The following is a 26,262-nucleotide window of genomic DNA, read 5'->3' as shown; positions in this document are numbered from 1 at the left end:
TAATTAGTATATATTTTAGCAATTAAAAATTTTTTTTATTTTAGCAATTTTTAACCAAAACATCACTAAACTAATAGTAGAGAATTGAGCTTTTGTGCTCACTGCATTTGTTTCACACCTGGTAGCATGAGGATAGAGTTCAGGTGTCAAGCAAACTCAATATGGAAAAAGAAGCATGATAGAGAAGAGACTATATGAAGGTCAGAGTCCCTTCAGTAATGGAATGATCCTTACTGTCCGGCTGCTAACCCCAGGAGTGGTTTAACCAGGAAGGAATGGGTCTTTAATTCACTAAGAGGATTTTACTGACCTCTTGTGGGAGAGAGAGGTTGGTGCATCTGATGGAGACCCCGGTTTGGGGAACTTGTTTTCCTACAATTCTTCAGGGGAAAATTCAAGGAGTAGAAAGGTGAAGTAAGTTACTAACTGCCCAGGTTCTTCCCATTCAACTTGAAATTCTCATTTCCAGTTCCTTCTCACATCAGTTTTTTTTTTTTTTCTGACACACTTCAGAGCTTTCATCAAATGCAGGAGGTATTGCTGTCAGAAATATGGCCCTTTGGTTGTTTAAAAAAAGGAAGGTAGGAAGAAAGGAAGGAAAGGAGGGAGGAAGGAAAGATAAAAAGAAAACCAATTTTGGATCCTAACACAGCTACTACCTAAATTAAAGAGTGTGAGCAATGTTTTTAATCTTTCTGAGCTCCCCATCCTCATAGGTAAAATGAAACTCATAGTGCTAGTGATTGAATCAGATGTGTATCAAGTGCCTGTGCATGCACACAGTAGGCGATAAATGAATGTTTGTTGCTATCATTAAACAGAATGATGTCATATTTACTCATTACCTTGATGCTTGTAGACAGTTCCTTCACACTCCTGCATAGAACATGTTTTTAAGGGGTGCCTGGTAGTTCAGTGGGTTAAGCTTCTGCCTTCAGCTCAGGTCATGGTCCCAGGGTCTTGGGATTGGCCTTGCATGGAGCTCTCCGCTCACTGGGGAGAATGCTTCTCCTCACTCTGCCTTCTGCTCTGCCTACCTGTGTACTCTCTGGCAAATAAATAAATAGCATCTTTAAAAAAACATATTTTTAAAAAGAAAAAATGGGATCTTCTCTTCCAAGAACAATTCTCTTAGTTGAAGCCAGGTTTGACACAGTCTCTGACAATACACAGATAAAAAACACTTTTTATCCAGGATGCTTTGTTTCCCCTGTGCAAGCAAAATTCTCCAGGAGGGATGGGGTTGGAGGGGCACAGAGAACCCCACCACCCTCCTCCCCAGGGGAGCCAGCAGGACAGTCCTGGGCTCTGGTGTGTGTCTTCATTTCTCTTCCCATAGAAATGCGGAAGATCCCACTCAGGAGTAAGTGCTCTTTGTTATAACTGGAAGGAAACAATCCTTATTTTCTCAACCTGCAGTTTGAGGTTCCTAATGTTTTAGAATAAGCTCTTAAAAAAGAAGAAGAAGAAGAAGCCCTTAGCATTTTTCGGGGGATGGGTTCTCCCAAGCCTGGGGGTAACAAGATAGAGAGAAGGGGCTTTAAATAAGCGCATAAGCTGACTTGCTTTTGCCCTACAGAAGGTACCAAGGGCTGGGCAATACCTCTTCACTCTTCTGTCCCTTTTTTCCCTAGAGGACAGGAGATGGGGGCTAACGGATAACAGGAACAATTAAACTGGAAAGACTGGGCTAGAGGGAACCAACCAGCCTGGCTTCGAATAATTTGGCCAGACCCCTGGAATGATTCTCATAACTTTTCAGGCAACCTTGACCTTCCAACTCATCAAGCAGGGTAGCCCAGAATCATGACTTTATAGACCACCATCCCACCAAAGTGCCTAAGTTCTGAAATAATAACCTCCCCTACTTTCCCTTTGTGTCTCTCTACAGAGCAATAGGGGGAAAAAGTTCTATAAAATATTATTAAAATGTGAGAGATTAGGTGGAGCCTTCATGCATAGTCAGCACATTTGTGTTTTATTTTTTAAAAGATTTTACTTATGAGAGAGAGAGCACACACACAAGCAGAGGAGGGGCAGAAGGAGAGGGAGAAACAGACACCCCACTGAGCAGGGAGCCCACCAAGGGGCTCAATCCAAGGACCCTGGGATCATGACCCAAGCTGAAGGCAGCCACTTAACCAATTGAGCCATCTAGGCACCCCGGCATATTTGTGTTTTAAAAAAGAAATGGGGTATCAATATATTCATGTGTGTATTTCCTAATATTAAGATAAAAATAATGGAGAATAAGCCATATTATTTATATGGGGAATGGAGGGCTGATGGGACAGGGATGGAAGGCCGACTTCTTTGAATATATTTTCATATAACTCACTTTGGAACAAGGTACACATTTTACATCATTTAAAATGAAATTCAATAAATGAATATTCATTCATTAGAAGCAATTCTAATATCCAAAAGCAAAAGTAAACCTGTATACCCACTTGGGAGCATAACTACACATAAAGAGTTATTTTAGGAGACTTAAAACACAGTAATTTGACTAAATATCCCCAGTGAGATATACTCTAATATAACTACAAAAAAAATTTTTTAATGTTTTCAGAAACTATTGTTGTTACCATTGTCTTTGTGTAACAAAGAAAACACATTTTCTCATGATTGACTAGAGATATAGATATAAGATCAGTGAGCTTAAATAGCCAGTAGTCTTGAATTTGAATTCGAAACTTCAGCTTGAACTCATCACGTATATTTTCTCAAAAATGTTCCTGGGGCGCCTGGATAGCTCAGTCAGTTGAGTGCCTGACTCTTGATTTCACCTCATGATCTCAGGGTGGTGAGAGACCGCCACAGCAGGCTCCACAATCAGCGGGACGTCTGCTTGACATTTTCTCTCTCCATCTCCCTCTGCACCTCCCGCTACTCACTCTGTCTCTGAACAAATCTTAAAATCCTAGCCCTTTCCATTGAAAAGGCCAAGAAACAATGCTTTTTGCCAATATCACAGTGCCTTGATTACTCTTGAAGTCGAGTGTTTGTCCTAGGACTTTGTTCTTCCTCAGTATAGTGTTGGCTATTCTGGGTCTTTTGTCTTTCCATATAAGCTTCAGGATCAGTTTATAGCAAGGTCACAAGATATAAAGTTAATATACAAAAGTTAACTGCTTCTGTATGTATGAACAATGAAAAATTAAACACAGTATCATTTACATTAGCACCAAAACCTCTAAAATCTTTGGGTATAAATATAAGAAAATATGTACAAGAACTATATGAAGAAAAGTATAAAACTCTCAGGAGAGAAAAAATCTAAATAGAGAAATATTCGTTCATAAAGACTCAATATTGTTAAGATTTCACTTCATCCCAACTGATCTTAAGTCTCAATCAAAATTCTAGCAAATTATTTTATGGGTATCAACACTCATTAGTTCCACAAGTTTTGTCAATTCTTTGGAAATTTCTACATAAACAATCATGTCATCTGCAAATATAGTTTCAATTTTTCCTTTCCAATCTGCATACCTTTTATTTCCTTATTCTTGCCTTCGCCAGGACTTTAGTACAACACTGACCAGGAGTGGTAAAGAGTGGAAATCCTTGCTTCATTCCCAACTTTTTTTTTTTTTCGTGAGAGACATTAGGCAGAGAGAGAAGCAGGATTACGACCAGAGCCGAAGACAGAAGCTTTACCACTGAGCCACATAGGTGCCCCCTCATTCCCAACTTTAAGGGGAAAGCATCTAATTTCTCACCATTACATTTGATGTCGGCCGTAGGATTTTTATAGAAGTTCTTCATCAAATTTTCTTCTATTTTGAGAATTTTCATCATTAATAATAAGTTTTCCTTTGTATCACAAATGGGGATTTTGTCCAATGGTTTTTCTCATTCTATTGATTTGGTCATAATTTTTTTCTTTAGTATGTTGAAGTGACGGATTACATTAATTTTTGAATGCTGAACCAAATCAGTATATCTGGAATAAATCCCACTTGGTATACTGGTGTATAATTCTTTTTATTTATATATTACTGGATTCAATTTGCTAACATTTTATTGCAAATTTTTAAATATATGTTCATGAGAGATATTGGCCTAGAGTTTTCCCTTCTTGTAATGTCTTTGTCTGATTTGATAGTTAATTAAGGAAATGTTGCCTTCTACTTCCTGGAAGAGACTGTAGAGTTCGTATAATTTCTCTCCTCAACGTTTGTGCTAAAATTCACCAGTGAATCCATCTGGGCCTGCTGCTTTTGGTTTTGAAAGGCAATTAATTAATTATTCAATTTTTTTTTTTAAGATTTTATTTATTCGTGAGAGACATGGGGGGTGGGGGGCAGAGACATGGGCAGAGGGAGAAGCAGGCTCCATGCAGGGAGCCTGATGTGGGACTCCATCCCGGGTCTCCAGGATCAGGCCCTTGGGGCTGAAGGTGGCGCTAAACCGCTGAGTCACCCGGGCTGCCCTGATTAAATTTCTTTTTTATTATTTTTTAATAATAAACTTATTTTTTGTTGGTGTTCAATTTGCCAATATACAGAATAACACCCAGTGCTCATCCCGTCAAGTGCCCCCCTCAGTGCCCGTCACCCATTCACCCCCACCCCCCACCCTCCTTCCCCTTCCACCACCCCTAGGTTCCTTTCCCAGAGTTAGGAGTCTATGTTTTGTCTCCCTTTCTGATCAATTTCTTTAATAGATACAGGTATATTCAGATTATTTCACCTTGTGTGTTTTGGTATATTTTGTCTTTTAAGGAATTGGTCAATTTCATCTAAGTTATCAAGTTTGTGGGCTAGAGTTGTTTACTGTCCTGTTAATATCCATGAGTCTAGTAATTTGAGTCTTCTTTTTTTGTTAGATAACCTGCCTAGAGGTTTATCAATTTTATTGATCTTTTCAAAGAATCAGCTTTTGGTTTCTTTGATTTTTCTGTTGAACTCCTGTCTTCAATTTCACTGATTTTTGCTGTTTTTTATTATTTCTTTTCTTCTGGTTACTTTGGATTTAGTTTACTCTTCTTTTTCTAGTTTCCTAAGGTGGAAGCTTAGATTAACCATTTATAATTCTTTTCCTAATGTTTCTATTCAATGTTATAAATTGCCTTCTGAGCTGCTTTCATTGCATCCCACAAATTTTGACAAGTTGTATTTTCAAAACATTTTCATTATTTAGTTCAAAACATTTTTATAATTTCTCTTGAGACTTCTTTGACCCATGTTATTTGGAAATGTGTTGTTCGAACTCCAAGAATTTTGGGGTTTTCTGACTAGCTTTCTGTCAGATCTCTGGCCTCCAGAACCATAAGATCATAAACTTCTGTTGTTTTAAGCCACTACATTCCTGGTAATTTTTATAGCTGCAATAGGAAACCACTACAATACTCTTGTGCTATACATACATACTGAGAGCATATAATCTCTTTGAACCTCAGTCTTTCTTCCGTATGGCTTGGCCATGGTCAGGGTTCTCTGATTTGGTTGCTTCCCTAGTTCCCTGTTAAATCAGGGTTAGTTAGCATCACCCGTAAAAGCGTTTTCCAATCTGTAGGTCAATGTTCCACTTAAGATGTTACTTGGTGTTCTGTAGAAAGGAAGAAGAGAGACAGGAAGGGAGGGTAATACTCTTAAATGAAAAGTAAAGAATATTTATTTGACTCGAAAAATCAGCCTTTCAGAAAGCTGCCATATCTGAGAATGCAAGAACCTGATATAAAGAGGAACCTAAAGCATGAACACATTACATTTGATTAGAGCATTAGTGCAAAGGCAGCGTTACCTAACAGTTTCATTGCTATGTCACCTATTCAGTGATCAATGGGCTCTGTTCTGGATCTGTCCTATCCTTTCATAATATTGCCCTTATAAGGTTTATTTCTGTGTGTTTAACAAAATGAGTTTACCAACTAGTTTTGTTTTAAAGGGGGAAAAAAAAAAAACTATTTGTCAAATGATCATTATTCAGCAATTACCTGAAATAATTTTTGGTGTCCTACTTTAATCCATGCTTTCATTCTATCTTATAAACTATCACTACTCTGTAATGCACCATTTAAAAGTTTTCACTGTCCGTAAATTTGGGAAATGCTACACTGTAAGACTAACAAATAATTTGAACTTCTGTGAAGGATGAATAAAAAATATGAATCAGATTTTGATAAAAAATATAAATCAGACTTTCTGAAATGTCTTTATTTTAAAAACCTACACAGTTTCAATTTAATAAAAAATATTGCCATGAAACATCTAATTATACAGCAACAGAAATACAGTTAGAGGTTATCAAAAAATAAATTCACAATTTTAAAGTTGGAATACATACGCTTTTTTCAAATAAACAATTAAAATATTTTGTTTCAGATGGTTTTCCTTCTTAAACATTCCAGATACACATACTGAATCTTTTGAACTAGAACCAGACAACCTCTCAATGAGAAATAATTGCTTCTATTAACTTGAAAAAAATAACTCCAAACCATTCAATTACTGATTTAGTCACAAAACACTAAAAAAGCCAAAGAAATCATTGCTTTAAAATGTTTATCTTTTGAAAATGAAATCTACATCTGAATTATGAAGAGGAATAAACTTTATATAGAAAAATTGAGTCTTCCTAACTGGTTGACTGATTTTCTATCAAATTTATCCTATGGAGACTACTTTCACAATATCCTGAAAGACTGTGTTAAAATATGAAAAGGTTCTTTGGCCCTTTAGATAGAGGTACCTTAAATGTAAACAACTGTAATGACAGCCTTCTAGATGTGGGCACCTATGTCTTATGTTGAGTTGAAGATGTATGTCCTTGTTTTTCAAACACATGGTAATTTCCTTTCCAATAATAGGTTTGATATACTGAGATATGTTTTCAATACCTTAAAAATCAAAATTCATATGAATACTTTCAAAAGATCAGAGAAAAGCACTATATAATATTACAGTGTAAGTTTTATTAATGGTAAATGTTTGCACTTATTTTTAAAAGCTTAGCTCTTGCTAAGTGTTTTTTAACAAAAGCTAAATAAGCAAGAATCATTTGCCATACAGAAACTATATTCACGAGCAAGACTTTAATCAAGTGGGAGCTAAAAAACACTGGAAAAAATACAAAGCAAAACATTCCTATGTGTCATTTAAACTGCTTTCTATCACACTGAATATACTGTATTTAGGATGACAAGCATACTGAAATTAACAGAACAATTTTGTGGATTCAGGCTAAGTAAGACTAGCATTAAGAAGAACATGCAATCCATGATTTCCTTAAAAAAAAAATTTTTAAACCAAATCACTTAATAAAAGATCTTTTGTTCATGAGGGGAAGACAATCTGTGTTTACCAAACAGACTCTCCTTTCATATTAAAATAGCAAACTGTATGAACCCTAGCTCTTCTTCCCAGATGCTACCTATACATGACTTTGCATAATGACTTATAGAATTACTTTTCTGGTAACAGTGTCATGGCCATAAATATCAGTTTAAAAAAAAAACAAATATCAAGTGCAAATCTAGAAAACTTCCTTTAAAGAATTACCCAAACCCAGCACACATGCAGTATTGCTATTAACACAAGCTAAGCAATACATCTTATAAACGTGTGTGTGATGATGCACCCACACTAAAGACAGTCTTCTAAAAAGTTTTAGTAGTGTTGCCAAGTTAATAATTCTTTCAAGGCACTGAAGAATTATGTAGATGGATTTTCCAAAATATAATTAACAATTGCTTAAACTGTTACAAAGCCCTGAGTCAGAACTTCCAATAGCTTCCTGAAATTATAGATTTCAGACAAAATGGCCTGTTTATTTTATAGAAAATTACATGACCATTTTGCATTTTGGAGGAAAGAAGTCACGTTTATGAAACAAAGTCATGTAGACTGTACAGGAAAAGCAAAAATATTCAGCAATATTACCTTTCTTACACATTTTGTAGATGTCAGTCATAACCTGTAGTTATGGATTTACACGCAAAATTGATGTGGCAAGTCACCCTTCCTGTACCTACTGCTTAAATCCTCAACAACATAAAAATTCCAAATTGAACCTTGGGTTCTCATCTCTTCCTTAGTCACAAAAAAGAATAAAAGCTGGAAAAGTAATACTCTGACAGAAAAGGAGGTAGAAAATGCCAATGTAGCAACTTATGATTTTAATTCATCAGCTCCACTAACTCGTTCATATTTTCACACTCTAGTTTCATCCTCTACTAACCATTTATTAGTAAACTGAGTCTCAATCTAAAGGGTTTTCCCCCTCACTATAGCAAAGCAATGTACACGAGACAGCATTAAATAGTTTTTCCTCAAATTTAATGTTTTAAAGAAGTACAACTGTGATTATTAATACTGCTATAGTTTTTTATATATGTGTGTATATATAAATGTTAAAGTTCCAAGGCTATTATATAATTATCAAGTAATATCAGTAAGCATTCCTATCATAATATTCAAGCAAATAAAATTAGGTTGTGTTTTTGAGAGGAAAAAAATATTTTGAGACTGTTTCAAGGAGACTTAAAGACAACTGACATTTTCAACAAGGCACACAGTCTGTGAAAATCTATTACCTTCCCAATTCACTACAAATTTAAAACTAATTCTAATGTTTAAAATGTGTTCCCCCTTCCTCTGGCTCTAAACGAAGTAACAAACCCTTCCAATTAACAGACATTTAATACCAACTCAAATTATGATTTATAACAGCTGGGAGGAAGGGAATAAATTCTGTCATCCCCCAAATCTTAGGAACTTAAGGTTGACCATGACTTTAAATCTTGCAAACACAATTAAGATAATTCAAGTTGTTTCTTGATTTACATTTAATGAAAACTCTATTCAACTGGGGGGAGGAGAGTTAATGGGTATGGAGTTTTAATTCTGCAAGGTGAGGAAGTTCTAGATAGCTGTTGAACAACATGAATATACTTAACACTATTGACCTATATACTTAAAGATAGTGAAGATGGTAAATTTCATGTTGCATCTCTACCACAATAAAAAAATACAAAAAATTCTATTCCAAAATCTCAATTTTTACACAAACTATTTTACTATATCATTTTAGACACTCTGACAGGATAGGTGCTTTTCCTTTGGACTTTTTTAAAGCCAGACATATTAAACCATATAGTTTACAAAGCAACTGTCAATTAAATGACATTAAAAACTGGTTGAAAGACCTGTTTTATTATTCAATCAAGTATATTCTCTCTGCTTACTGCTTTGATGAAATCTACATGATTTTCTCAAATCCCTTTTTTCTCTAAATTCAAACACTGACAGCAACTCCTTACTCTCTATCCTACCCCATCACTAAGTCTCTTAGTTTGTAAGTGTAAATAATTCCTAGCCGAAAAGGGTTCAATTCAAAATTTATAACAAACAAGAACATGACCCAGCAAGCTTTGAAATTCGAATTGGACAAATCTTAAGCAGCATGCATTTCATTTCAATATGCTAAAATGCTCTTACAGGCTAAAGCCATCAAAGATACAAATTTAAGAATGGTATTTTCAACGTCATTAATTAATTATATGTCTCAGTAACCAGCTGGTCAATTTGCAATGTATAAAATTACAAACATCTTGTCCAATTATGATTTGGCCAGCTAAGCTAAACATTTGTCTAATATACTATTCTTACACTAATACAAAATGATCTCTTGAAAAGCCTTTTTGCTCCCAACAAAATTAAATACATATATAGTATAAGCAGTATGAATGTTAAACTATGTGAACAAAAACGATTAGAATAGCACCATCTGGTTAAGTTGTGTATGTGTTTCAGGCAACAAAGCTGATAGTCTTAGAGTAGAGGAGAAAATGTGGTAGGACTGAAGGGGCAAAGAGGGAATCCAAATGCTACTTAATGACAACTCTTCTGAAACATTGGGAAGAAATGTTATCAGTACCTTTGGATCCCTTCTTGACTACAGATTTCTTCAAATGTACAACTGCTGCACTAGAGATTCTGTGTGTGCTAAGATCCTGATCATTTTTCAATGTTGTGTATCTAGCCTCTGAGGCCCAATAAATACTTTTTCGAACAAATGAATGCTATGTTTTTTTTTTGTTTTGTTTTGTTTTTTTTTAATGAGTCTAGGAAAAGTAAAAGCTCTTCTGAGGCACATGATAATGAGCTGATGAGAAGGAAACATACCTAACTGGGAAAGTGCTGCTGAGAGACATATAAGAGGTAGCATTTTCATAGTTAGAAGAAAGTCACTTAACTCAGTTCTTATCTTAATCTCACTCAAAAACACAAAATAAATTTAAAATAATTTTTCAGATGCTTGAAACACAAATAGAGAGACACCTATTCATTAAACAAATTTCAAAGTGGTACAAATATAGAAAATTCACAAGTACACAGCATTGTAATCATAGTGACCTTATGATTTTTTGTAATAGTTTATGTTATTGTATTTTTAATGTCGAAGATACAAACTAGTCTGGAAAAGGAAATTACCTTTTAGGGATGTAAGTTTAAGCACTGCAAGCTCCTAAGACAAAAAGGACTTAAGTAAAGTAGAGCTCTAGACCGTAAAATTCACTTGATGGCTGAACCATGCATGAGTCAGCCAGGTGTTCCCTCCTCTCCAACTGATCTAGTGGAAAAGAGATGGGCCGCCTATGGCATGGAAGAAAAAAAAAAAATCCTGACTTTTGCTATTTTCAAATCTAAAAGAAAATAGTCTGTTTCTTTAAGTGAACATCATGTCAGATGTTCTATCTTTCTGTAACTTTAAAATATGGCTTAAAAAATAGCCTCCGTGGCCCTTTATTAGATAACTGAATCCATATAAGTTTTCAAATTTAAAATTTATAAAAATTTTACTGTTCTAAATTCTAAGTTATTCAGCTAAACACAGATATGGAAGTACCAAGACTACAAAATCAGTCAGCAAAAGCTCACCACTGTTTTCATCAGGACTTGCAAAGGCAGCAGTCATTAAATTGCCAGGAATATTCTTAAATTGAGTTGTTGTAAAAAAACAAAACAAAACAAAACCAACCAAACAAAAAAAGAAAAAAAAAAAAAAAAGAAAGAACCAGAATCAAAGACCGGAAAAAAACACAAGATAGCTACATCCTTACGAATAAGCTTATACATAGTATATAGTAGACACCACTGTAAACAGGTGATATTTTTATAATCTAGCAGCAATGACCCCAAAACACTTATTTATATGTAGATTCATCCTAGATAAAGTAAGACTACTCATTCAGAGAGAAAAGATCAGATGCTCTAGAATCGGTTTGAGTTAAAAAAAACAACAAACTACAGATAATCAGACATATTTTTGTTAATGTCCTGGTCAATCTAAAGTAAGTATTTATTATTAGGTTACTTACTATGTCTTGGATACTACTGGCAATTTAACTAACATCCTCAATATGTAGGTATAAGGAGAGTGTTTTCTTTACAAGCCTTAGCAACTGAAAGAAAACAGAAGTAGGGCTTATGATGAAGGTAGAACCAGTAACACTGTCAGAATGAACAGATAAGGACAAGAAAAAGATTGCTGCCTTGGGACAATGCATTATCCTTCTCAGATCACTGTGGGTACTATTCAGTACATGAGAGAAGTTACATGGAACCTCAGAGACCCAAATAGGGCAACATTATTTCACTGGTCAGATCAAGCCTGGATAAGGAACCACAGGGAAAACTGAGGTATACTTTTCACAGACTTTTTTTTAAAGGCTGGGAAACAGAACAGTGTATAAATTAATATATATGAAAGGCAACTTTTAATGGTCAGTTAATAGGTACTCGTTTACTGGCCACTTCCCCCCACCTTAGTTCCCCAGTATGACTGCTTATTTTTCCTTTTCATGTCAATCATCTTGAAACTGGCAATTTGATTCAAGTTAAACAATTTTCCTTTTAAGTCTAGAAATGAGGCTAAATGCAAAGTCACTACTCTCATTTCATGCTTTCATTCAAAGAATTCAGAATCAATCATTTGCAGAACTTTTTTCTTAAAAAGATAATCCTCTCTTCAATATTAACCATGTAAAACCTGTATTATAATTTGTCACTTGATACATGTGACCTAATGGTTTGCCTTGCCCCATTCATTTGATGTATGACTGCTTTGAGTACCTATGTCAACCCACTGTGTAAAATCATGATTATTGAAGGATAGCTGATCATAAGGAACTACATTTGTTGAGGCCTAACAAATTTATAAACTAGAAGAAAAAATGCAACAAAAACCAAAAAACAGGAGATCCTTAAAGGATTTTTCCCTTAGAAGTGACAAGTAAATTGCCTATGAATTACATGGATTTGATGTTTCAAATTAAAAGAACCAAAAACAAAAAACACAACTTCAAACACTGTTTTATAGAGGTTTTTTGTTCTGGCACATTTACAGTCTAATTACACTCTAGAAAAAAAACTATGGTATTAAAAATCAATTCAATAGACCCTCCAACTAGCTTAATAGATTACTAAGAGCTCGTGACCAAATACTTCAGCTATGAAAACACACTGAGGTTCTTAATACAAAAGAATCCTTCGTTCAATAGCCTTGCGACAAATAGGACATTCACTCATTCGGTCTCCGCAGAGCTGGCATGTTCCATGGCCACATAGGAAAATCATATTCTTCAGCCGATCCAAACACACAGGGCACATGGTCTGGAATGTGAGATAACAAAGTAATAAATGCTGAAACATTTCATATTTTGAAACTGTAACATGTAACAACTTTGTAACATTTTCTTTTGTTGTTTCAATCTTTTGTCAGTCTAAAGTATAAAAACAAATTTTTTTAATTAAAAAATTTTAAATAGTTACAATGTCATCCCTATAAAATAGAAATATTGGTTGTACTGTCAGGACTATATCAAAGGCACTACAAATAAATACTATATAAAACAAAAAATGCCAATGCCAAAATCTACTAGGAAATGGATAAAAACAGCCACTTGCAGCCTAAGTCAGATTCCCCAACTCTGGGTACTATGCTATTCTTGTATGAAACTATGACCGTATTATCAGGACTACTGGAGAGAGAGGGAGCAATGTAGAGATGTCCGTAAAACCACAGGACATACACTATGATAGGATCTCAGCCCTATTGTCACTCCTACTTTAAAAACAAGGAAACTGGGACGCCTGGGTGGCTCCACGGCTGGGCACCTGCTTTCAGTTCAGGTCGTGATCCCAGGATCCAGGATTGAGTCCTGCATGGGGCTCCCTGCAAGGAGTGTGTTTCTCCCTCTGCCTATGTCTCTGCCTCTCTCTCTCAGTCTGTGTCTCTCATGAATAAATAAATCTTAAAAACAACAAAACAACAACAAAAAACACGAAACTGAGACTTCATGGGGCTAATAAACCCTTCCCCACAGCAGGCCACAATGTGAACTGGGGTCCTATGCCTCAGGGCTCTCACTCCAAAACATGCTTCACTGGATAATTTTCAATGTAGAACCCCCTTATGTTAAAAACCATAAGTCTTGGTTACATATTAATAAATGTAACCTCATGAACTCAGAATAATTACTAGAATGTTAGGTATACTTTTGTAAAAACACCCTAGGAAAGCTCATATATTCATTCACAAAAGAACATTTTATGCTTTATAAAAATATTTTACCTTAATATATCACAATACTTTGTTCTAAATTATACTTTTCCCCAAATAACACAGAAATGAAATAATTAAAAAAGGAGGTCTAGATTAATAAACTAGGCCTAAAGCCTACAAGAAAATGTAATGATCAACTTCAACAAAACCAGAGATCACTGTGGTGGGCAGGGGGAAAGAACTGTAATCTTTATTGTTAACCCCAGCCTTCTAGTGTATGTGCTGCTGAAGCGAGCACAAACCCCAGCCTTCTAAAGTAAATTTTCACACTTATCTAAAAGTTTGAGAAACAAAGCTGTAGAAAATTACATATTTTTTTATTTTAAAAAAGCCAAATGAAGCACTGGGTGTTATGCTATTATGTTGGCATACTGAACTCCAATAAAAAATACATACAAAATAAGTAAATAAATAAATATTCTGGGGGGGGAAAAAAGCCAAACGTGCCTTCTAGTGCCATTTAAATAGTTTCTTTTGCATTAAATTTTCACAAGTTATATACAGTTAATTAATAGCTCTTATTTCCAAAAGTAAACACATCTATGCAGCCTAGGTTAAGTTTCTTTGAGATTAATATATACTTATTACTACATGAAATTACACTGGAAAGATTGGAATAGAAATTTTGGAGAGAAATTGAAATAGAAAGATTGGAGATTTAAATTTTAAAAAGGATTATTTAGCTGCTTTGTCTTGGTAACCTTGAAGGATTCCCTGTAAGAAATCCCATCAATCCTCAGAAAATGAATCTTCTTGTGACTGTTTAAATATTTTAGTAATGAAATATGGTCATGAAGATTATTTACAGAAGACACTTCTTTGGAGTGCTAAACTTGGATAAAGGTAGAGCTGAATTTTTCAGGATCCATAGTAAGGCTCAGAAGCTGTCACTGTTCACTTTAAGAACAATTTTAATTCACAATTAGGGGATGAAATGCTTTTTTTGCAGAAGATATATTCAAAAATCAGGGATCCCTGCGTGGTGCAGCGGTTTAGCGCCTGCCTTTGGCCCAAGGCGCAATCCTGGAGACCCGGGATCGAATCCCACATCGGGCTCCCAGTGCATGGAGCCTGCTTCTCCCTCTGCCTGTGTCTCTGCCTCTCTTTCTCTCTCTGTGTGTGACTATCATAAATAAATAAAAATTTAAAAATTTTTTTTAAAAAATCAGTTTTACCTTCCAATAAGTGTCTTAGTGAAAAAGAAATGAGTTTCTAAGGAGCTTCAAGATTTTTGAAATGTTCTAATTTTATATTAGAATGAGCTAAATATGTTCCTATTTTTATGTTCCTACATAAGAACTGGAAAATCCATGTTTATCTTTACTTATTCATTACACAGTAAGTTTTACTGGTGCGAGATTTCAAAAGAAAACCTAGCTCAGTCACAGAGTTGTCATCTTTTCATATGAGTGTTTAAATTCCTAGTAAATATACATGTCTAATTCTAAATTACTGTATCTACCCATATTACTTATATCACAAGGGTCATTAGTTATCCTGACTCATTATTATGTCACTTTCTTATAAATTCAGTACGAGGACAAGAGAGATGATTAACAACTGTATGGCAACACTGATGTGATACCCAAACTAAAGAAATAATACCCTGTGCTTCTCAATTCTTTGGATCTGCTTTAATTGCTGGGACTAATGGTAAAGTGGGGACGGGGAGGCGGGGGACAGACTTTCTTACTATATATGTAAAAAGTTTTAACTAACTTCTTTATTTTACTGTTGCTGCTATTAAATATTGAGTAGATAAAAGAGTACATCTGTTGGCATGTATAAGTATGAAGAACAAGTTTAAAGGATAGAATGCTACCCTTTCTTTTGAAGCCTCTCCATACATCCTCGAATCTTTTCCATCTACCCCTCACTGATACCCACTATTCTAAATATTGCATTCTTCTTTCCTTTGCTTTTCTTTATGGGGTGGTGTGTGTGTGTGTGTGTGTGAGAGAGAGAGAGAGAGAGAGAGAGAGAGAGAATATATTTTCCTTTCTACTGAAGTATCACGTCTATACAGAAATGTGCACAAATCATAAACGTACAGCTTGATAACAGTTCACAAACTGATCAGATGTATGTAATCGGCACTTTATGTACCTCTCTATTGATTGAACACATCTGTACATTTTTTTTTACAAGTTTGCATCCCAAAACAATATCTTACTTACTTATACTATTATAATGACAAACTTTTCCAAAGTATTTTTAGTAATTTATATTCCCATCAGCAGTGTGTGAGTTATGCCTGCCTGCTATGTATTCTAACACTTTGTATTCTAACACTTTGTATTGACAATTTCTAACGCTGAGTTTTCCATGCTGTCCGGTAGGTGAGAAAAGGCACCTCACTGTAGTTTTAGTTTTCATTTCTTCTTCTTTTTTAATGTAAGTTCTATGCCCAAAGTGGGGCCTGGACTCACGACCCCAAGAGTCCTAACTGCTCTACTGAATGAGTCAGCCAGGTGCCCCAATTTTCATTTCTTGATTACTAATCTGGTTGAATACTTTTCATGTTTATTGGTCACCTGTGCATTTCTTCTTTTAGAAGTGCCTGATTAAATCTTCAAATCATAATACTTTTTGCAAATATTCAAATATATAACTGACATCCTAATATGAACCTCACTTACTACATAAACGTTAGTTTTACAGAAAAATATTAAATCCATTTCTTAGAATCATCATTTACCATAAAGAAATCATTATTACCTGCTCTTTAATGTCCTGTAACTGCTGCTGCAGCTTTTGCACATCAGCATTGACATTGGTATTATCCTTGTCCTTTTGTAACACTGGAATATTTCCACTTGCTATACAATAGGAGTAAAATATTTTAATGTTATGACTTTTTTGACACATCAATGAATTTTTTATTTCTAAAATTATTACTGCTTTATTAAAAACACAAGACTATTAATAAAATCCTCCTTAAAATTTTTTCTCATTCATGGACAATAAGATACATTCACATTATACTCCTTCATTTATAGTCTTCAGAAAGAAATAAATTTGCACATTATTCTCTATTTATATTTAATTCAGCTAGACAACAATCAACATACAGATGTTTGGGTTTTCCGAGGCTCTACTTGGTTCCTTTGGCAAGCTCACAAATACATTTTATGCTTGTTTTCTCTGTTCTCATGTTGTACACAAACCCAAGGATGGAGGCAACACAACATTTTTAAGCCAGTTTTGGCAGCAGTAATTATAAAGTCTGTTAGATGACGTTTATGAGAACACACAAAAACCTAGGCTTCTTCCTTTATGCCCAACCCTCCTTGCTATTGATTGGAGAAGAGGAACTCCATGCAAGGAAAGCTGTGACCATCAGTGGGTCTGCTAAATGGAGGGAAATTTGTTTTTCCAACTTGTTTTTTGTTTTGTTTCCAACTTTTATTACTCTCTAGATTTTTACTTTTTTAACTCTAGTTAATTTGTCCCTGGGATTTTTATTCAACTCTACTGGTGATAAAGACCAAAAGCCCTGAGCAAAAGTGGTTACACTAAAGTTATTCCTCATGTGTACACAGAACAAAGAAATCAAAGATATAACCCAAGCTTGTATCCAGAGCAAAGTTGAAAAATACTTTATACAGCTGTTGTATTAAAATGTTGAAAGTAAATAATTTACTTTTCACCTTTCTACTTCTTGAGTTATACTTCAGTATATGTACAGTTACTCTGTCCCAAATAAACACTATACAGAATACTGACATGCACTAGGTAAAACCTGCTACACAAAGGAATGATGTGTTAATACTTGTGTAACTGAAAAAAAAATTGTAATATGCTGTTCTGCCAAGATATACTAAATTTAATCCTAAAAGAGCATATTTTCTTTAAGCAAGAATACAATGATTTTCTTTATATCATATATGGAAAGTTTCTTAAAAAATAAATGCTTATAGTTCTATGATCATAATGCAAGTTAGAAAAATATAATTTCAAGTTTCCTGTAACAAGAGCAAAACCCCACCCGTTCCTCTGTAGATTCAGGTCACATACCTTGTGCTTTACAAGGCAACAGTGTACTACACGTAAGACAAATGTTCATGGAAGTTCCAAACAGAAGGAAGTAAAAAAAAGCTCAAGAGAATACACTTACAGATGTCATCAGTGGCATCTTCTGAACTTTTCCCTCCACAACACATAATGAAAGGCACTCTTCGTTCAACTACTGCCCGACACTGCACACACTTTTTCATCAGGCTAGCACAGTCTGGAAAATAACAATAGGATACTTCTTATAAGAGACAAAACAAATAAGAGGGTCGCCTTTCTCTGCTCATTTTTGTAACTCAAATTTCACACTGAGATAAACATTAAACAAATTCTATGCATACACGATTCTACCTTTGTAAAATGTTATCAACCTATGAATGTATATTCTCCATAGGCAACCTCTAGAAGAGAGAAGCCCACTGTTACGAAAATAATGTCATTTTCTAATACATTAGAATAAATTGTTAAAGAGATTTTTGTGTTTTCTTAAATAAAATATTTCAAGATCTTAAGGTTGAAAATAAAGGAGGGAGATAATTTTCTTAAGTTTTAAGTAATAAAGAACTATAAAATTGCTCACATTATTTTCTAAACATACTTTCTATTATGAATAGCTTGTCTCTAAAACTCCTAAAATATGTTGAAGAATTCTCTTCCTTCTCTATCAAGTTGATGTAATCTAATAAGGAAATGGTTTAATAATTATTTTTTAATGTAGCAATCAAGAACATATAAAAAAATGTGTCAGAATGGACTTTCTGATATTTATATATCAGAGGAATGCTCTCTCATTCCAAAAAAGAAATACCTAGGTACAATTACAGGTTGTGGATTGTTAATTCTACATCTAAAGTTGCTAATTACTAAATAACATATAGTGCTTCAATATATCCTTTCCCATTAGCATTTACTATAGAAGTATACTCCTTAGTCTATGTACCAAGTGTTTTTATCATTTAAAAAACATGGAAGGATCCCTGGGTGGCGCAGCGGTTTGGCGCCTGCCTTTGGCTCAGGGCGTGATCCTGGAGACCCGGGATCGAATCCCACATCGGGCTCCTGGTGCATGGAGCCTGCTTCTCCCTCTGCCTGTGTCTCTGCCTCTCTCTCTCTCTCTGTGACTATCATAAATAAATAAAAATTAAAAAAATAAATAAATAAATAAAAAACATGGAAAATATAGGACAACCGTGACAGGTATCTAGGGATAATTTATGAACAAACACTAAACTTTAATAAGGCACAAAACCACCGACATGGACAAGATAAGGCATATACTCCTACTAGTGTTTAGGACAGACAAGGAATATCAAGGTTGATCTCATGTCAAGGACTAAACAGAGATGGGTCTGATGCTGGCTTATGCATGATGCACTAGGTAGGAGTAGAAATCTCATTTGAGATTTGTCTTCAATCTGAAGGCAGATTTTTTTCTTAAATTTAAAGGATTAATTTAAATGCCTCAATACATAATCACAATTATCTCAAATTCTTTTAACTATTAAGTTAGGTGGTTATATTTCTTCTATAAAATGTTTCTTCCTAAAAAAAAAAAAAAAAAACTGTTTCTTCCTTCTGTCCAAAACAAATACAACCTCTCCTTCCTCTGTCCTGTCAAGGACATTTTATACTCTTCAAGGTTCCAATATTCTGCTTAACATTATTGGGATGGAAGTAATGGACTAAGTGCTTCACTGTACATTCCTAGAAAGAGGGGCATTTTCCACCTCAATTTTATCTTCCCAAGCAAATAAATGTTTAACAATGTGTCTGTACAATGGAGAAAACAATCTACTTCTTACAGTTTTTCTGAAGATCAATGAGGAAACACTAAAAGAGATTAAAATATCTGGTACAAGGGATGCCTGGGTGGCTTAGTTGGTTAAGGGTCTGACTCTTGATTTCGGCTCAGGTGATGATCTCAGGGTGATGAGATCGAGCCCCACACTAGGATCCATGCTGGGTGTGGAGCCTGCTTAAGATTCTCTCTCTCCTTCTGCCCCTCCCTGGACATTCATGCTCTCTTAAAAAAAAAAAAAAAATGTCTAGAGGCGCCTGGGTGGCTCAGTCAGTTAAGTATCCGCTTTTATCTCAGGTCATGATCCCAGGGTTCTAGATTGAGACCCACATCGGGCCCTCTGATCAGTGGGGAGCCTTTCTCCCTCCCCTGCTCCACCTGCTTATTCACTTTCTTTCTGTCAAATAAATAAGTAAAATCTTTATTAAAAAATGTCTGGTAAGAGTTCAGAACTTAATAAAAGCTGCTACTCTTGTTACATGTAAATACAAAGACAATGTAAAATCTTTGGGAAACTTCCAGGGAAAGTACTGCAGTAAGGCTTGAAAATATTATCAACTACTCATTATAACCAGCTTTTTAATTCTCTGTAGGTCTCACTCAGGTCCATGACAAGGGCCAGCAAACTATAGCCTACAAACCAAACCCAACCAGGTGCTTGTTTTTGCTAATTTTTTTTTTCAGGAGGCTCCACACCCAAAGTACAGCCCTAGGCACAGGGGCTTGAACTTACAACCCTGAGATCAAGACCTGAGCTGATATTAAGAGTCAGATGCTTACATGATTAACAGACTGAGCCATCCAGGCACCCCTACCCCATGCCTGTTTTGTAAGTAAAGTTTTAATGAAAAGCAGTCCCGCCTTTCATTGACATGTTGTCTACGGTTGTCTTTGCACTGTGACAGCAGAGTTAAATAACAGGAAAGAGTTAAGTGGGGTGCCTAGGTGGCTCAGTGGCTGAACATCTGCCTTTGGCTCAGGGCCTTGGCTCAGGGTGTGATCCCAGAGCCCAGGATGGAGTCCCGCATCAAGCCCCCCACAGAGAGCCTGCTTCTCTCTCTGCCTACGTCTCTGCTTCTCTCTGTGTGTCTCTCATGAATAAAATCTTAAAACAAAAACAAAAACAAAAAAAAGACAAAGAAAGAGGCAAATGTTGAACAGTACATGAATTTGAAAAGAACAAGAGGAGATATAAAAAGCAAAGGCCTAAGAGATATTTTAAAACATTACTTGAACTTTTAATATATTCTCCCAAAGAGACCTATCAGCTCTTCTGACATAAAGATGAAGAAAGGTTAACAAGGCCAGACATTATAGCCCCAAATAGTTGCTATAGGTGATTCAGTAGGAGGGGGAAGTTGCAGAAGAGGCAATATCACGGTGAAGATAAATGAAGATGTGCTACTTTATATGTGAAAAGGGCTAGACTAAAGGTTTCAAAATTCATTTTTGGAAATAAATTTCTATTGTGTATGAGAAGAATCATCTTGTGCTGATTTATATGAAATCAAAATGTGAGTCGGTAGAACAAGGAGAGACATAGGTGACATTATACATATAGTACAGAGGAAGAGACGGAAGGTACTAGAGAGGCCCACCAATGTTTTATATTCATGGGTTATTTTTTTTTTAATTTTTATTTATTTATGATAGTCACAGAGAGAGAGAGAGAGAGGCAGAGACACAGGCAGAGGGAGAAGCAGGCTCCATGCACCGGGAGCCTGACGTGGGATTCGATCCCGGGTCTCCAGGATCGCGCCCTGGGCCAAAGGCAGGCGCTAAACCACTGCGCCACCCAGGGATCCCATATTCATGGGTTATTTAAAAAAAAAAAAACCTCCAAGTTATAATTTGTTTCATTTTCTATTTTTATAAAAACATTGAGTAAGTTTTGTGTAGGCTACTTACTCTCACAAGCACACATGTGTCCACAAGGTTGAAAAAGAACAGCTGCTTTCTTGTCAGAGCATACCACACATTCTTCAATCTACAAAAAAGACATTATACCACAAGTGTGAACATCTACAGATAAATCTCATAACTCTAACAGTGCATTTTGTATCCAAGTGTATTTCCTCTATAAGGCAGCAATCTCAGCACAGGAAACAATATGCATTCCTCCTCTGTCCTCTACTCTCTTGGTTACTCATCTTTCCACCTTTATATACCCTGGCCCTTCACAGGTCCTATGTCAATGTTGATCTCGCTCTGTCCCAAAGAATGATAAAGAAAACTTCGTTTCCTTTGTGGTCAGAAAGACCAGAAAAGACTTTAATTAAACAAAACAAAACAAAACAAAACAAAACAAACACTATTTTGACATAAAAATTAAAAAAACAAATAAAGAAGTATAAAAATAAATATAAGATAAGCTAGATTTCTAATATTAATAAAAAAACCCAGCCAGATTCACAGAATGCTAGATCCCAAGTGGTATTTTTCTGTCTATCTACATCTGAGGAACTTTTCCGGGACTTGGTCAGTTCCCCCATGCTGGTGGGAGATCATGGCTTTAGGCTGCTCTTTCTACCTAATCTCTGAAGCCACAAGTCTTACATAACCTGTTCAGAATTTCCCTCAATTTTACCTCCTCTTCATCTCCACTTCATCTGAGTGTTGAGTGCATAGCTATTTCTTAATCTTGGCTCTTGGCTTTTCTCACCCCCATCCTGTCCCACTGCCCTTGCTTCACATCCATCTGTCACCTGTTCTCCTTCTTTCTGATACACACTGACATTCACATTCACCCATATCTTGCACCATTTAATATTACTGTCCAAAAAGGATCACTCACCTATCACTTCACCTAAATATTGCATACATGCTCTTTCTATGGGCTTTCGTAACTTATATCTTGCATGTACATAGAATTTCTGTAGCTGAATAACAGGAGAAAACCGTAAGACGTGGCTTGTTGAGATCTTTGTATTCCTGGATTCAAATTGCAGCTCCAATAATAACAAATTATCTAAAACATTGTTGGGCCACAGCTCTTTTTATCTGAATGATAAAGAATAACCTTTCTTCATGGGATAGTAAAGGATAAATGAGATATTATGTGTGGAGTGTTTATTTCAAAATCAAACATAAAATCAGTGTCCAATGCATAATTCTCTTCTCCTCTCTATATAATGATGTGCTATTTCTTTAAAAGATTTCCTTTTTTTTTCTTTAAAAGATTTCCAATGCAATTGTTTATACATCTCAATTGTTTTTTTGTTTTTTTTTTTTTTAATTTTTACTTATTTATGATAGTCACAGAGAGAGAGAGAGAGAGAGAGGCAGAGACACAGGCAGAGGGAGAAGCAGGCTCCATGCACCGGGAGCCCGATGTGGGATTCGATCCCGGGTCTCCAGGATCGCGCCCTGGGCCAAAGGCAGGCGCTAAACCGCTGCGCCACCCAGGGATCCCTATACATCTCAATTGTAAATAAAGAGTTTAAAATAATCTAGCAAATTGATTTAAACAGTCATTTACTTACCAAATCCCCTAATAAATATGAAGAAAATCTTTGTAGCCTTAGCTTTTTTCCCCTTTGAATTTTTTCCTCAGGTTATTTTTTTCCCCCTCAGGTTATATTCCCAGGAATGGAATTACTAAGTAAAGTATGTTTATTATAATGGCTCATAAATATTGTCAGGACAGTCCTTCAAAAACATGAACCCATTTAGTAAGCCTCCAGCAGTGTTTAAGAGAGTGCCCATTTTCCACTTTCCTAGCTAGCATTTTTTAAATTTCACTTATGCTAATTTGATAGGAATGGTTAATGGTAATTCATAATTTTTTATTTATATTTCTTTAATTGCTAAAGTGATGAGGCTTGTTTATTCCCCCTTCCTCTCTAAATACTAGTTTTGTAATTTGTTTCATCTTTAATGAAGATGTTCATTATCCTTTAACCACTTGGGGTCACTATTTCTTTATATCCAAAGGCTCTGCAGCTAACCTGTCAGATCTATTTGGTGGGTATATTACTTTTTCTACTTTTCTACAGGTTTGAAAATTTCATCATTTGAAAGTCAATGTAACAGCCCCCTAATTCTTGGAATTCAGAAGTGGTCTAAAAAGGAATGACAGCATATTCCTCCCTCTCTAGCTCTCTGTTGCATCAATCTTCCTTCTGTAGACACTTCTAAATTATGTCTGTGTATCATCACACAGGGGAAAGAACAAGGACTTAAGAATCAAGAGACCTGGGCAGCCCTGGTGGCGCAGCGGTTTAACGCCGCCTGCAGCCCGGGGTGTGATCCTGGAGACCTGGGATCGAGTCCCACATAGGGTTCCCTGCATGGGGCCTGCTTCTCCCTCTGCCTGTGTCTCTTGCCTCTCTCTCTCTCTTTCTATGTCTCTATGACTAAATAAATTTTTAAAAAATCTAAAAAGAAAAAAAAGAAAGAATCAAGAGACCTGCATTTAATATTCTGGGTATGCTTCTCTGAGCTTCAGTTTTTTTCAACTGTGAATCCTAGAGCTGGACTAGATGACCAGTAAGGGTTATTCTGTATCTAAGACTTTGCTGCTGGCAGGCAATGTGGGGCTCTCAACTCATTTTACATCTCTCTTAAAGTACCTACAACATCCTATATGGCAGAGTAGCTTTTAATCTAAGTCATAGTTTACCAGCAGATTACATATTTTTAAGAAGGGAATTATATACACTTCGCTCTTGACTATAAAGCAAGTGCTCAATAAAGATTTGTTGAAATAACACTTAATCTACACAAAAAGTTTCAAGTGCAACAGCAGATTATACAGATCTAAAAATAAGAGAATGGCTGAAATTCATTCTGATGCAGTCCTAAACTGTTGTTTAGTGAGCAGGTAACTAAATCAAATTGTAAGTACCAAGTAGAATGATCTTCATCAATTAAGTACAGATGACACAGATATAACACACATAAAATGCCAACAGAGTACCTGCAGACAGTTAAGTGCTGTGAGTTCACCCTTCCCACCTTTACAAAGGGACTCAGCAGCTATGTGCCTAATGCTGCTACTCCAGGATCTCCTATCCAAAAATAACTTCCCTGTACTTTTTCTGGTGCCAAAAATTCTTCTTCTGGATCATAGAAAACATCCAGTCTTAGAAGGTTCCCTATGAAAATGTAAAAAGCCCTGGCAACGTAATACCTTTTAAGTCACTGTCAACGAATTCATTATAAGAATTAATGCTAGCTCCTTTCTAATTAATGAAGGTAAATGAATAGCTTAAGAAACATCAGGGGAAAATGAAGCAAATAAAAAGAAAGGAATAAAAAAAAGAGTATAAACTTCATAAGTGAAACCAAAGAAAACCAAACATATCTTCCGGTTTAAACTACTCACCTTAAAAGAAATCATTTGTAAGAAACTTAAATCTCATTTTACCCACACATACGAAAAAACTAAAAGGAAAATCAATTATTTCAGTACAAACCAAATGGGTAAGACGGTACAGTTATGATAAAGCACTGAGTTACACAGAAAAAGAATGAAACCGGAAACCCAGAAAATACTACTTCTCAAAAAGCAGAGTCAGACAAGATCAAAAGTTCAGAGTGGATACAGAATTGGCTTTCATTAACAACAGGATGATCAGACTTTATTTGCCTCTTGGTAGGACACAATACAAAGTGAGTAGCATCATCCGTGAGAATTTCTTGCCAAATTCTTTAAGCTGACTCTAAACAAGACATTAGATCTAACTTCCAATTTACAGGAAACACAGAGGAAAAAGAAACAAACAACACCATGATAAAACAAATCCAAAATGTGTGACATTTTACCAAACGACAACAGAACAACTGGTCAAATATGAGTCCATGTACTCAAAATAACTACAATAAAAAATGGAATTAAGTACATCTTTAGGTTATAAGAGCCTTTGACAGCAAAAGAGTAGATCAATTTTATTTTTAACTTCTATAGTTTACACTTAAATAAGGAAACTCAAAACTGTTCTCTTGATAAATATATAAATTATACATTCTTGTATTTAAATCATTCTTAGAAAGAATGAAATTTAATATATGGCATCATATAATCTTATTTATAGTCTCAAAGAACTTCATAAAATGATAAAATATTGTATTAAAAATATATTACCTTTGTCCTGGACTGAACTTGTTCTTTACAGATGAGGCATTTCTTGACTCGTGGAGAACATAAAGAACAGGTAGCAATATGTCCACATGGGCCAAAAAGAGTATCTCTCTTCATATCTGAACACACCATGCACTCTTCCAAAGTTTCAGAATCATTACTAATCATAGAAGGACTTCGAGAACCCACCTGGCCACTAATAAAAGAAAATATTTATAATCAATCCTATCAGAATATTTATATTAATTAAAATGCTTTTAAAAAAATCGGCAGCATCATTAGTATACATAAAACAGCTTTAGTTATGTTAAAAAAATTAAGCTGTAACATCCATATAAGAAATAGTATATGCTATATTTTTCTATTTATATACACCTCTGCATCTTTATGTACTTCTAATACTATTCAAATTTTAAACTGAATAGCTCACCCAATGGAAAAGGGTGAATCTTCTTCTAACAGAGAAATCAAAAACATTACTCACAAAAAAATTGACATAAACACAGTTTCACTCAGAATCTGTTTTATCTATAACAGACCCAGCAGAGAAGGGCAGAGAAATAAAACAAAAATTCTAGCTAGAGCCCACATTAGTTTCCTTAACTACAGGCAGAATGAAGCATCATCAAAGTCCATAACTGACATGCACTGTGGAAAACATGTCATTGCAGCTGCTGTTCAGACATTTCTCTAAATGTATCCTTGGGGAGCAGAAAACTCTACTATGGAAAGACAGAACTCATCTATAAATAAATAGATACAAGACACAGAAGTACATATATAAGACCAACTA

General features: G+C 35.3%; 1 protein-coding gene across 1 annotated transcript in view; it reads right to left on the bottom strand.

Moving 5' to 3' along the window:
* Positions 1-6,149: 6,149 nt before the first annotated feature.
* MIB1 (MIB E3 ubiquitin protein ligase 1) overlaps positions 6,150-26,262 on the bottom strand; it is a 137,336-nt gene continuing 117,223 nt past the window's right edge. The window contains exons 17-21 of the mRNA XM_072829008.1: positions 25,473-25,665; positions 21,296-21,374; positions 17,693-17,806; positions 16,294-16,394; positions 6,150-12,623 (exon numbers count right to left, since the gene is read on the bottom strand). Coding sequence (XP_072685109.1) covers positions 12,483-12,623; positions 16,294-16,394; positions 17,693-17,806; positions 21,296-21,374; positions 25,473-25,665 — 628 coding nt within the window. The 3' untranslated portion in view covers positions 6,150-12,482. The remainder of the gene's footprint in view (positions 12,624-16,293; positions 16,395-17,692; positions 17,807-21,295; positions 21,375-25,472; positions 25,666-26,262) is intronic.

Source organism: Canis lupus, chromosome 6 (genome assembly GCF_048164855.1).
Source record: "Canis lupus baileyi chromosome 6, mCanLup2.hap1, whole genome shotgun sequence".
NCBI lineage: Eukaryota > Metazoa > Chordata > Mammalia > Carnivora > Canidae > Canis > Canis lupus.
Note: the sequence above shows the minus strand (reverse complement) of the source record. Positions and strands in the feature narration are given on the sequence as shown.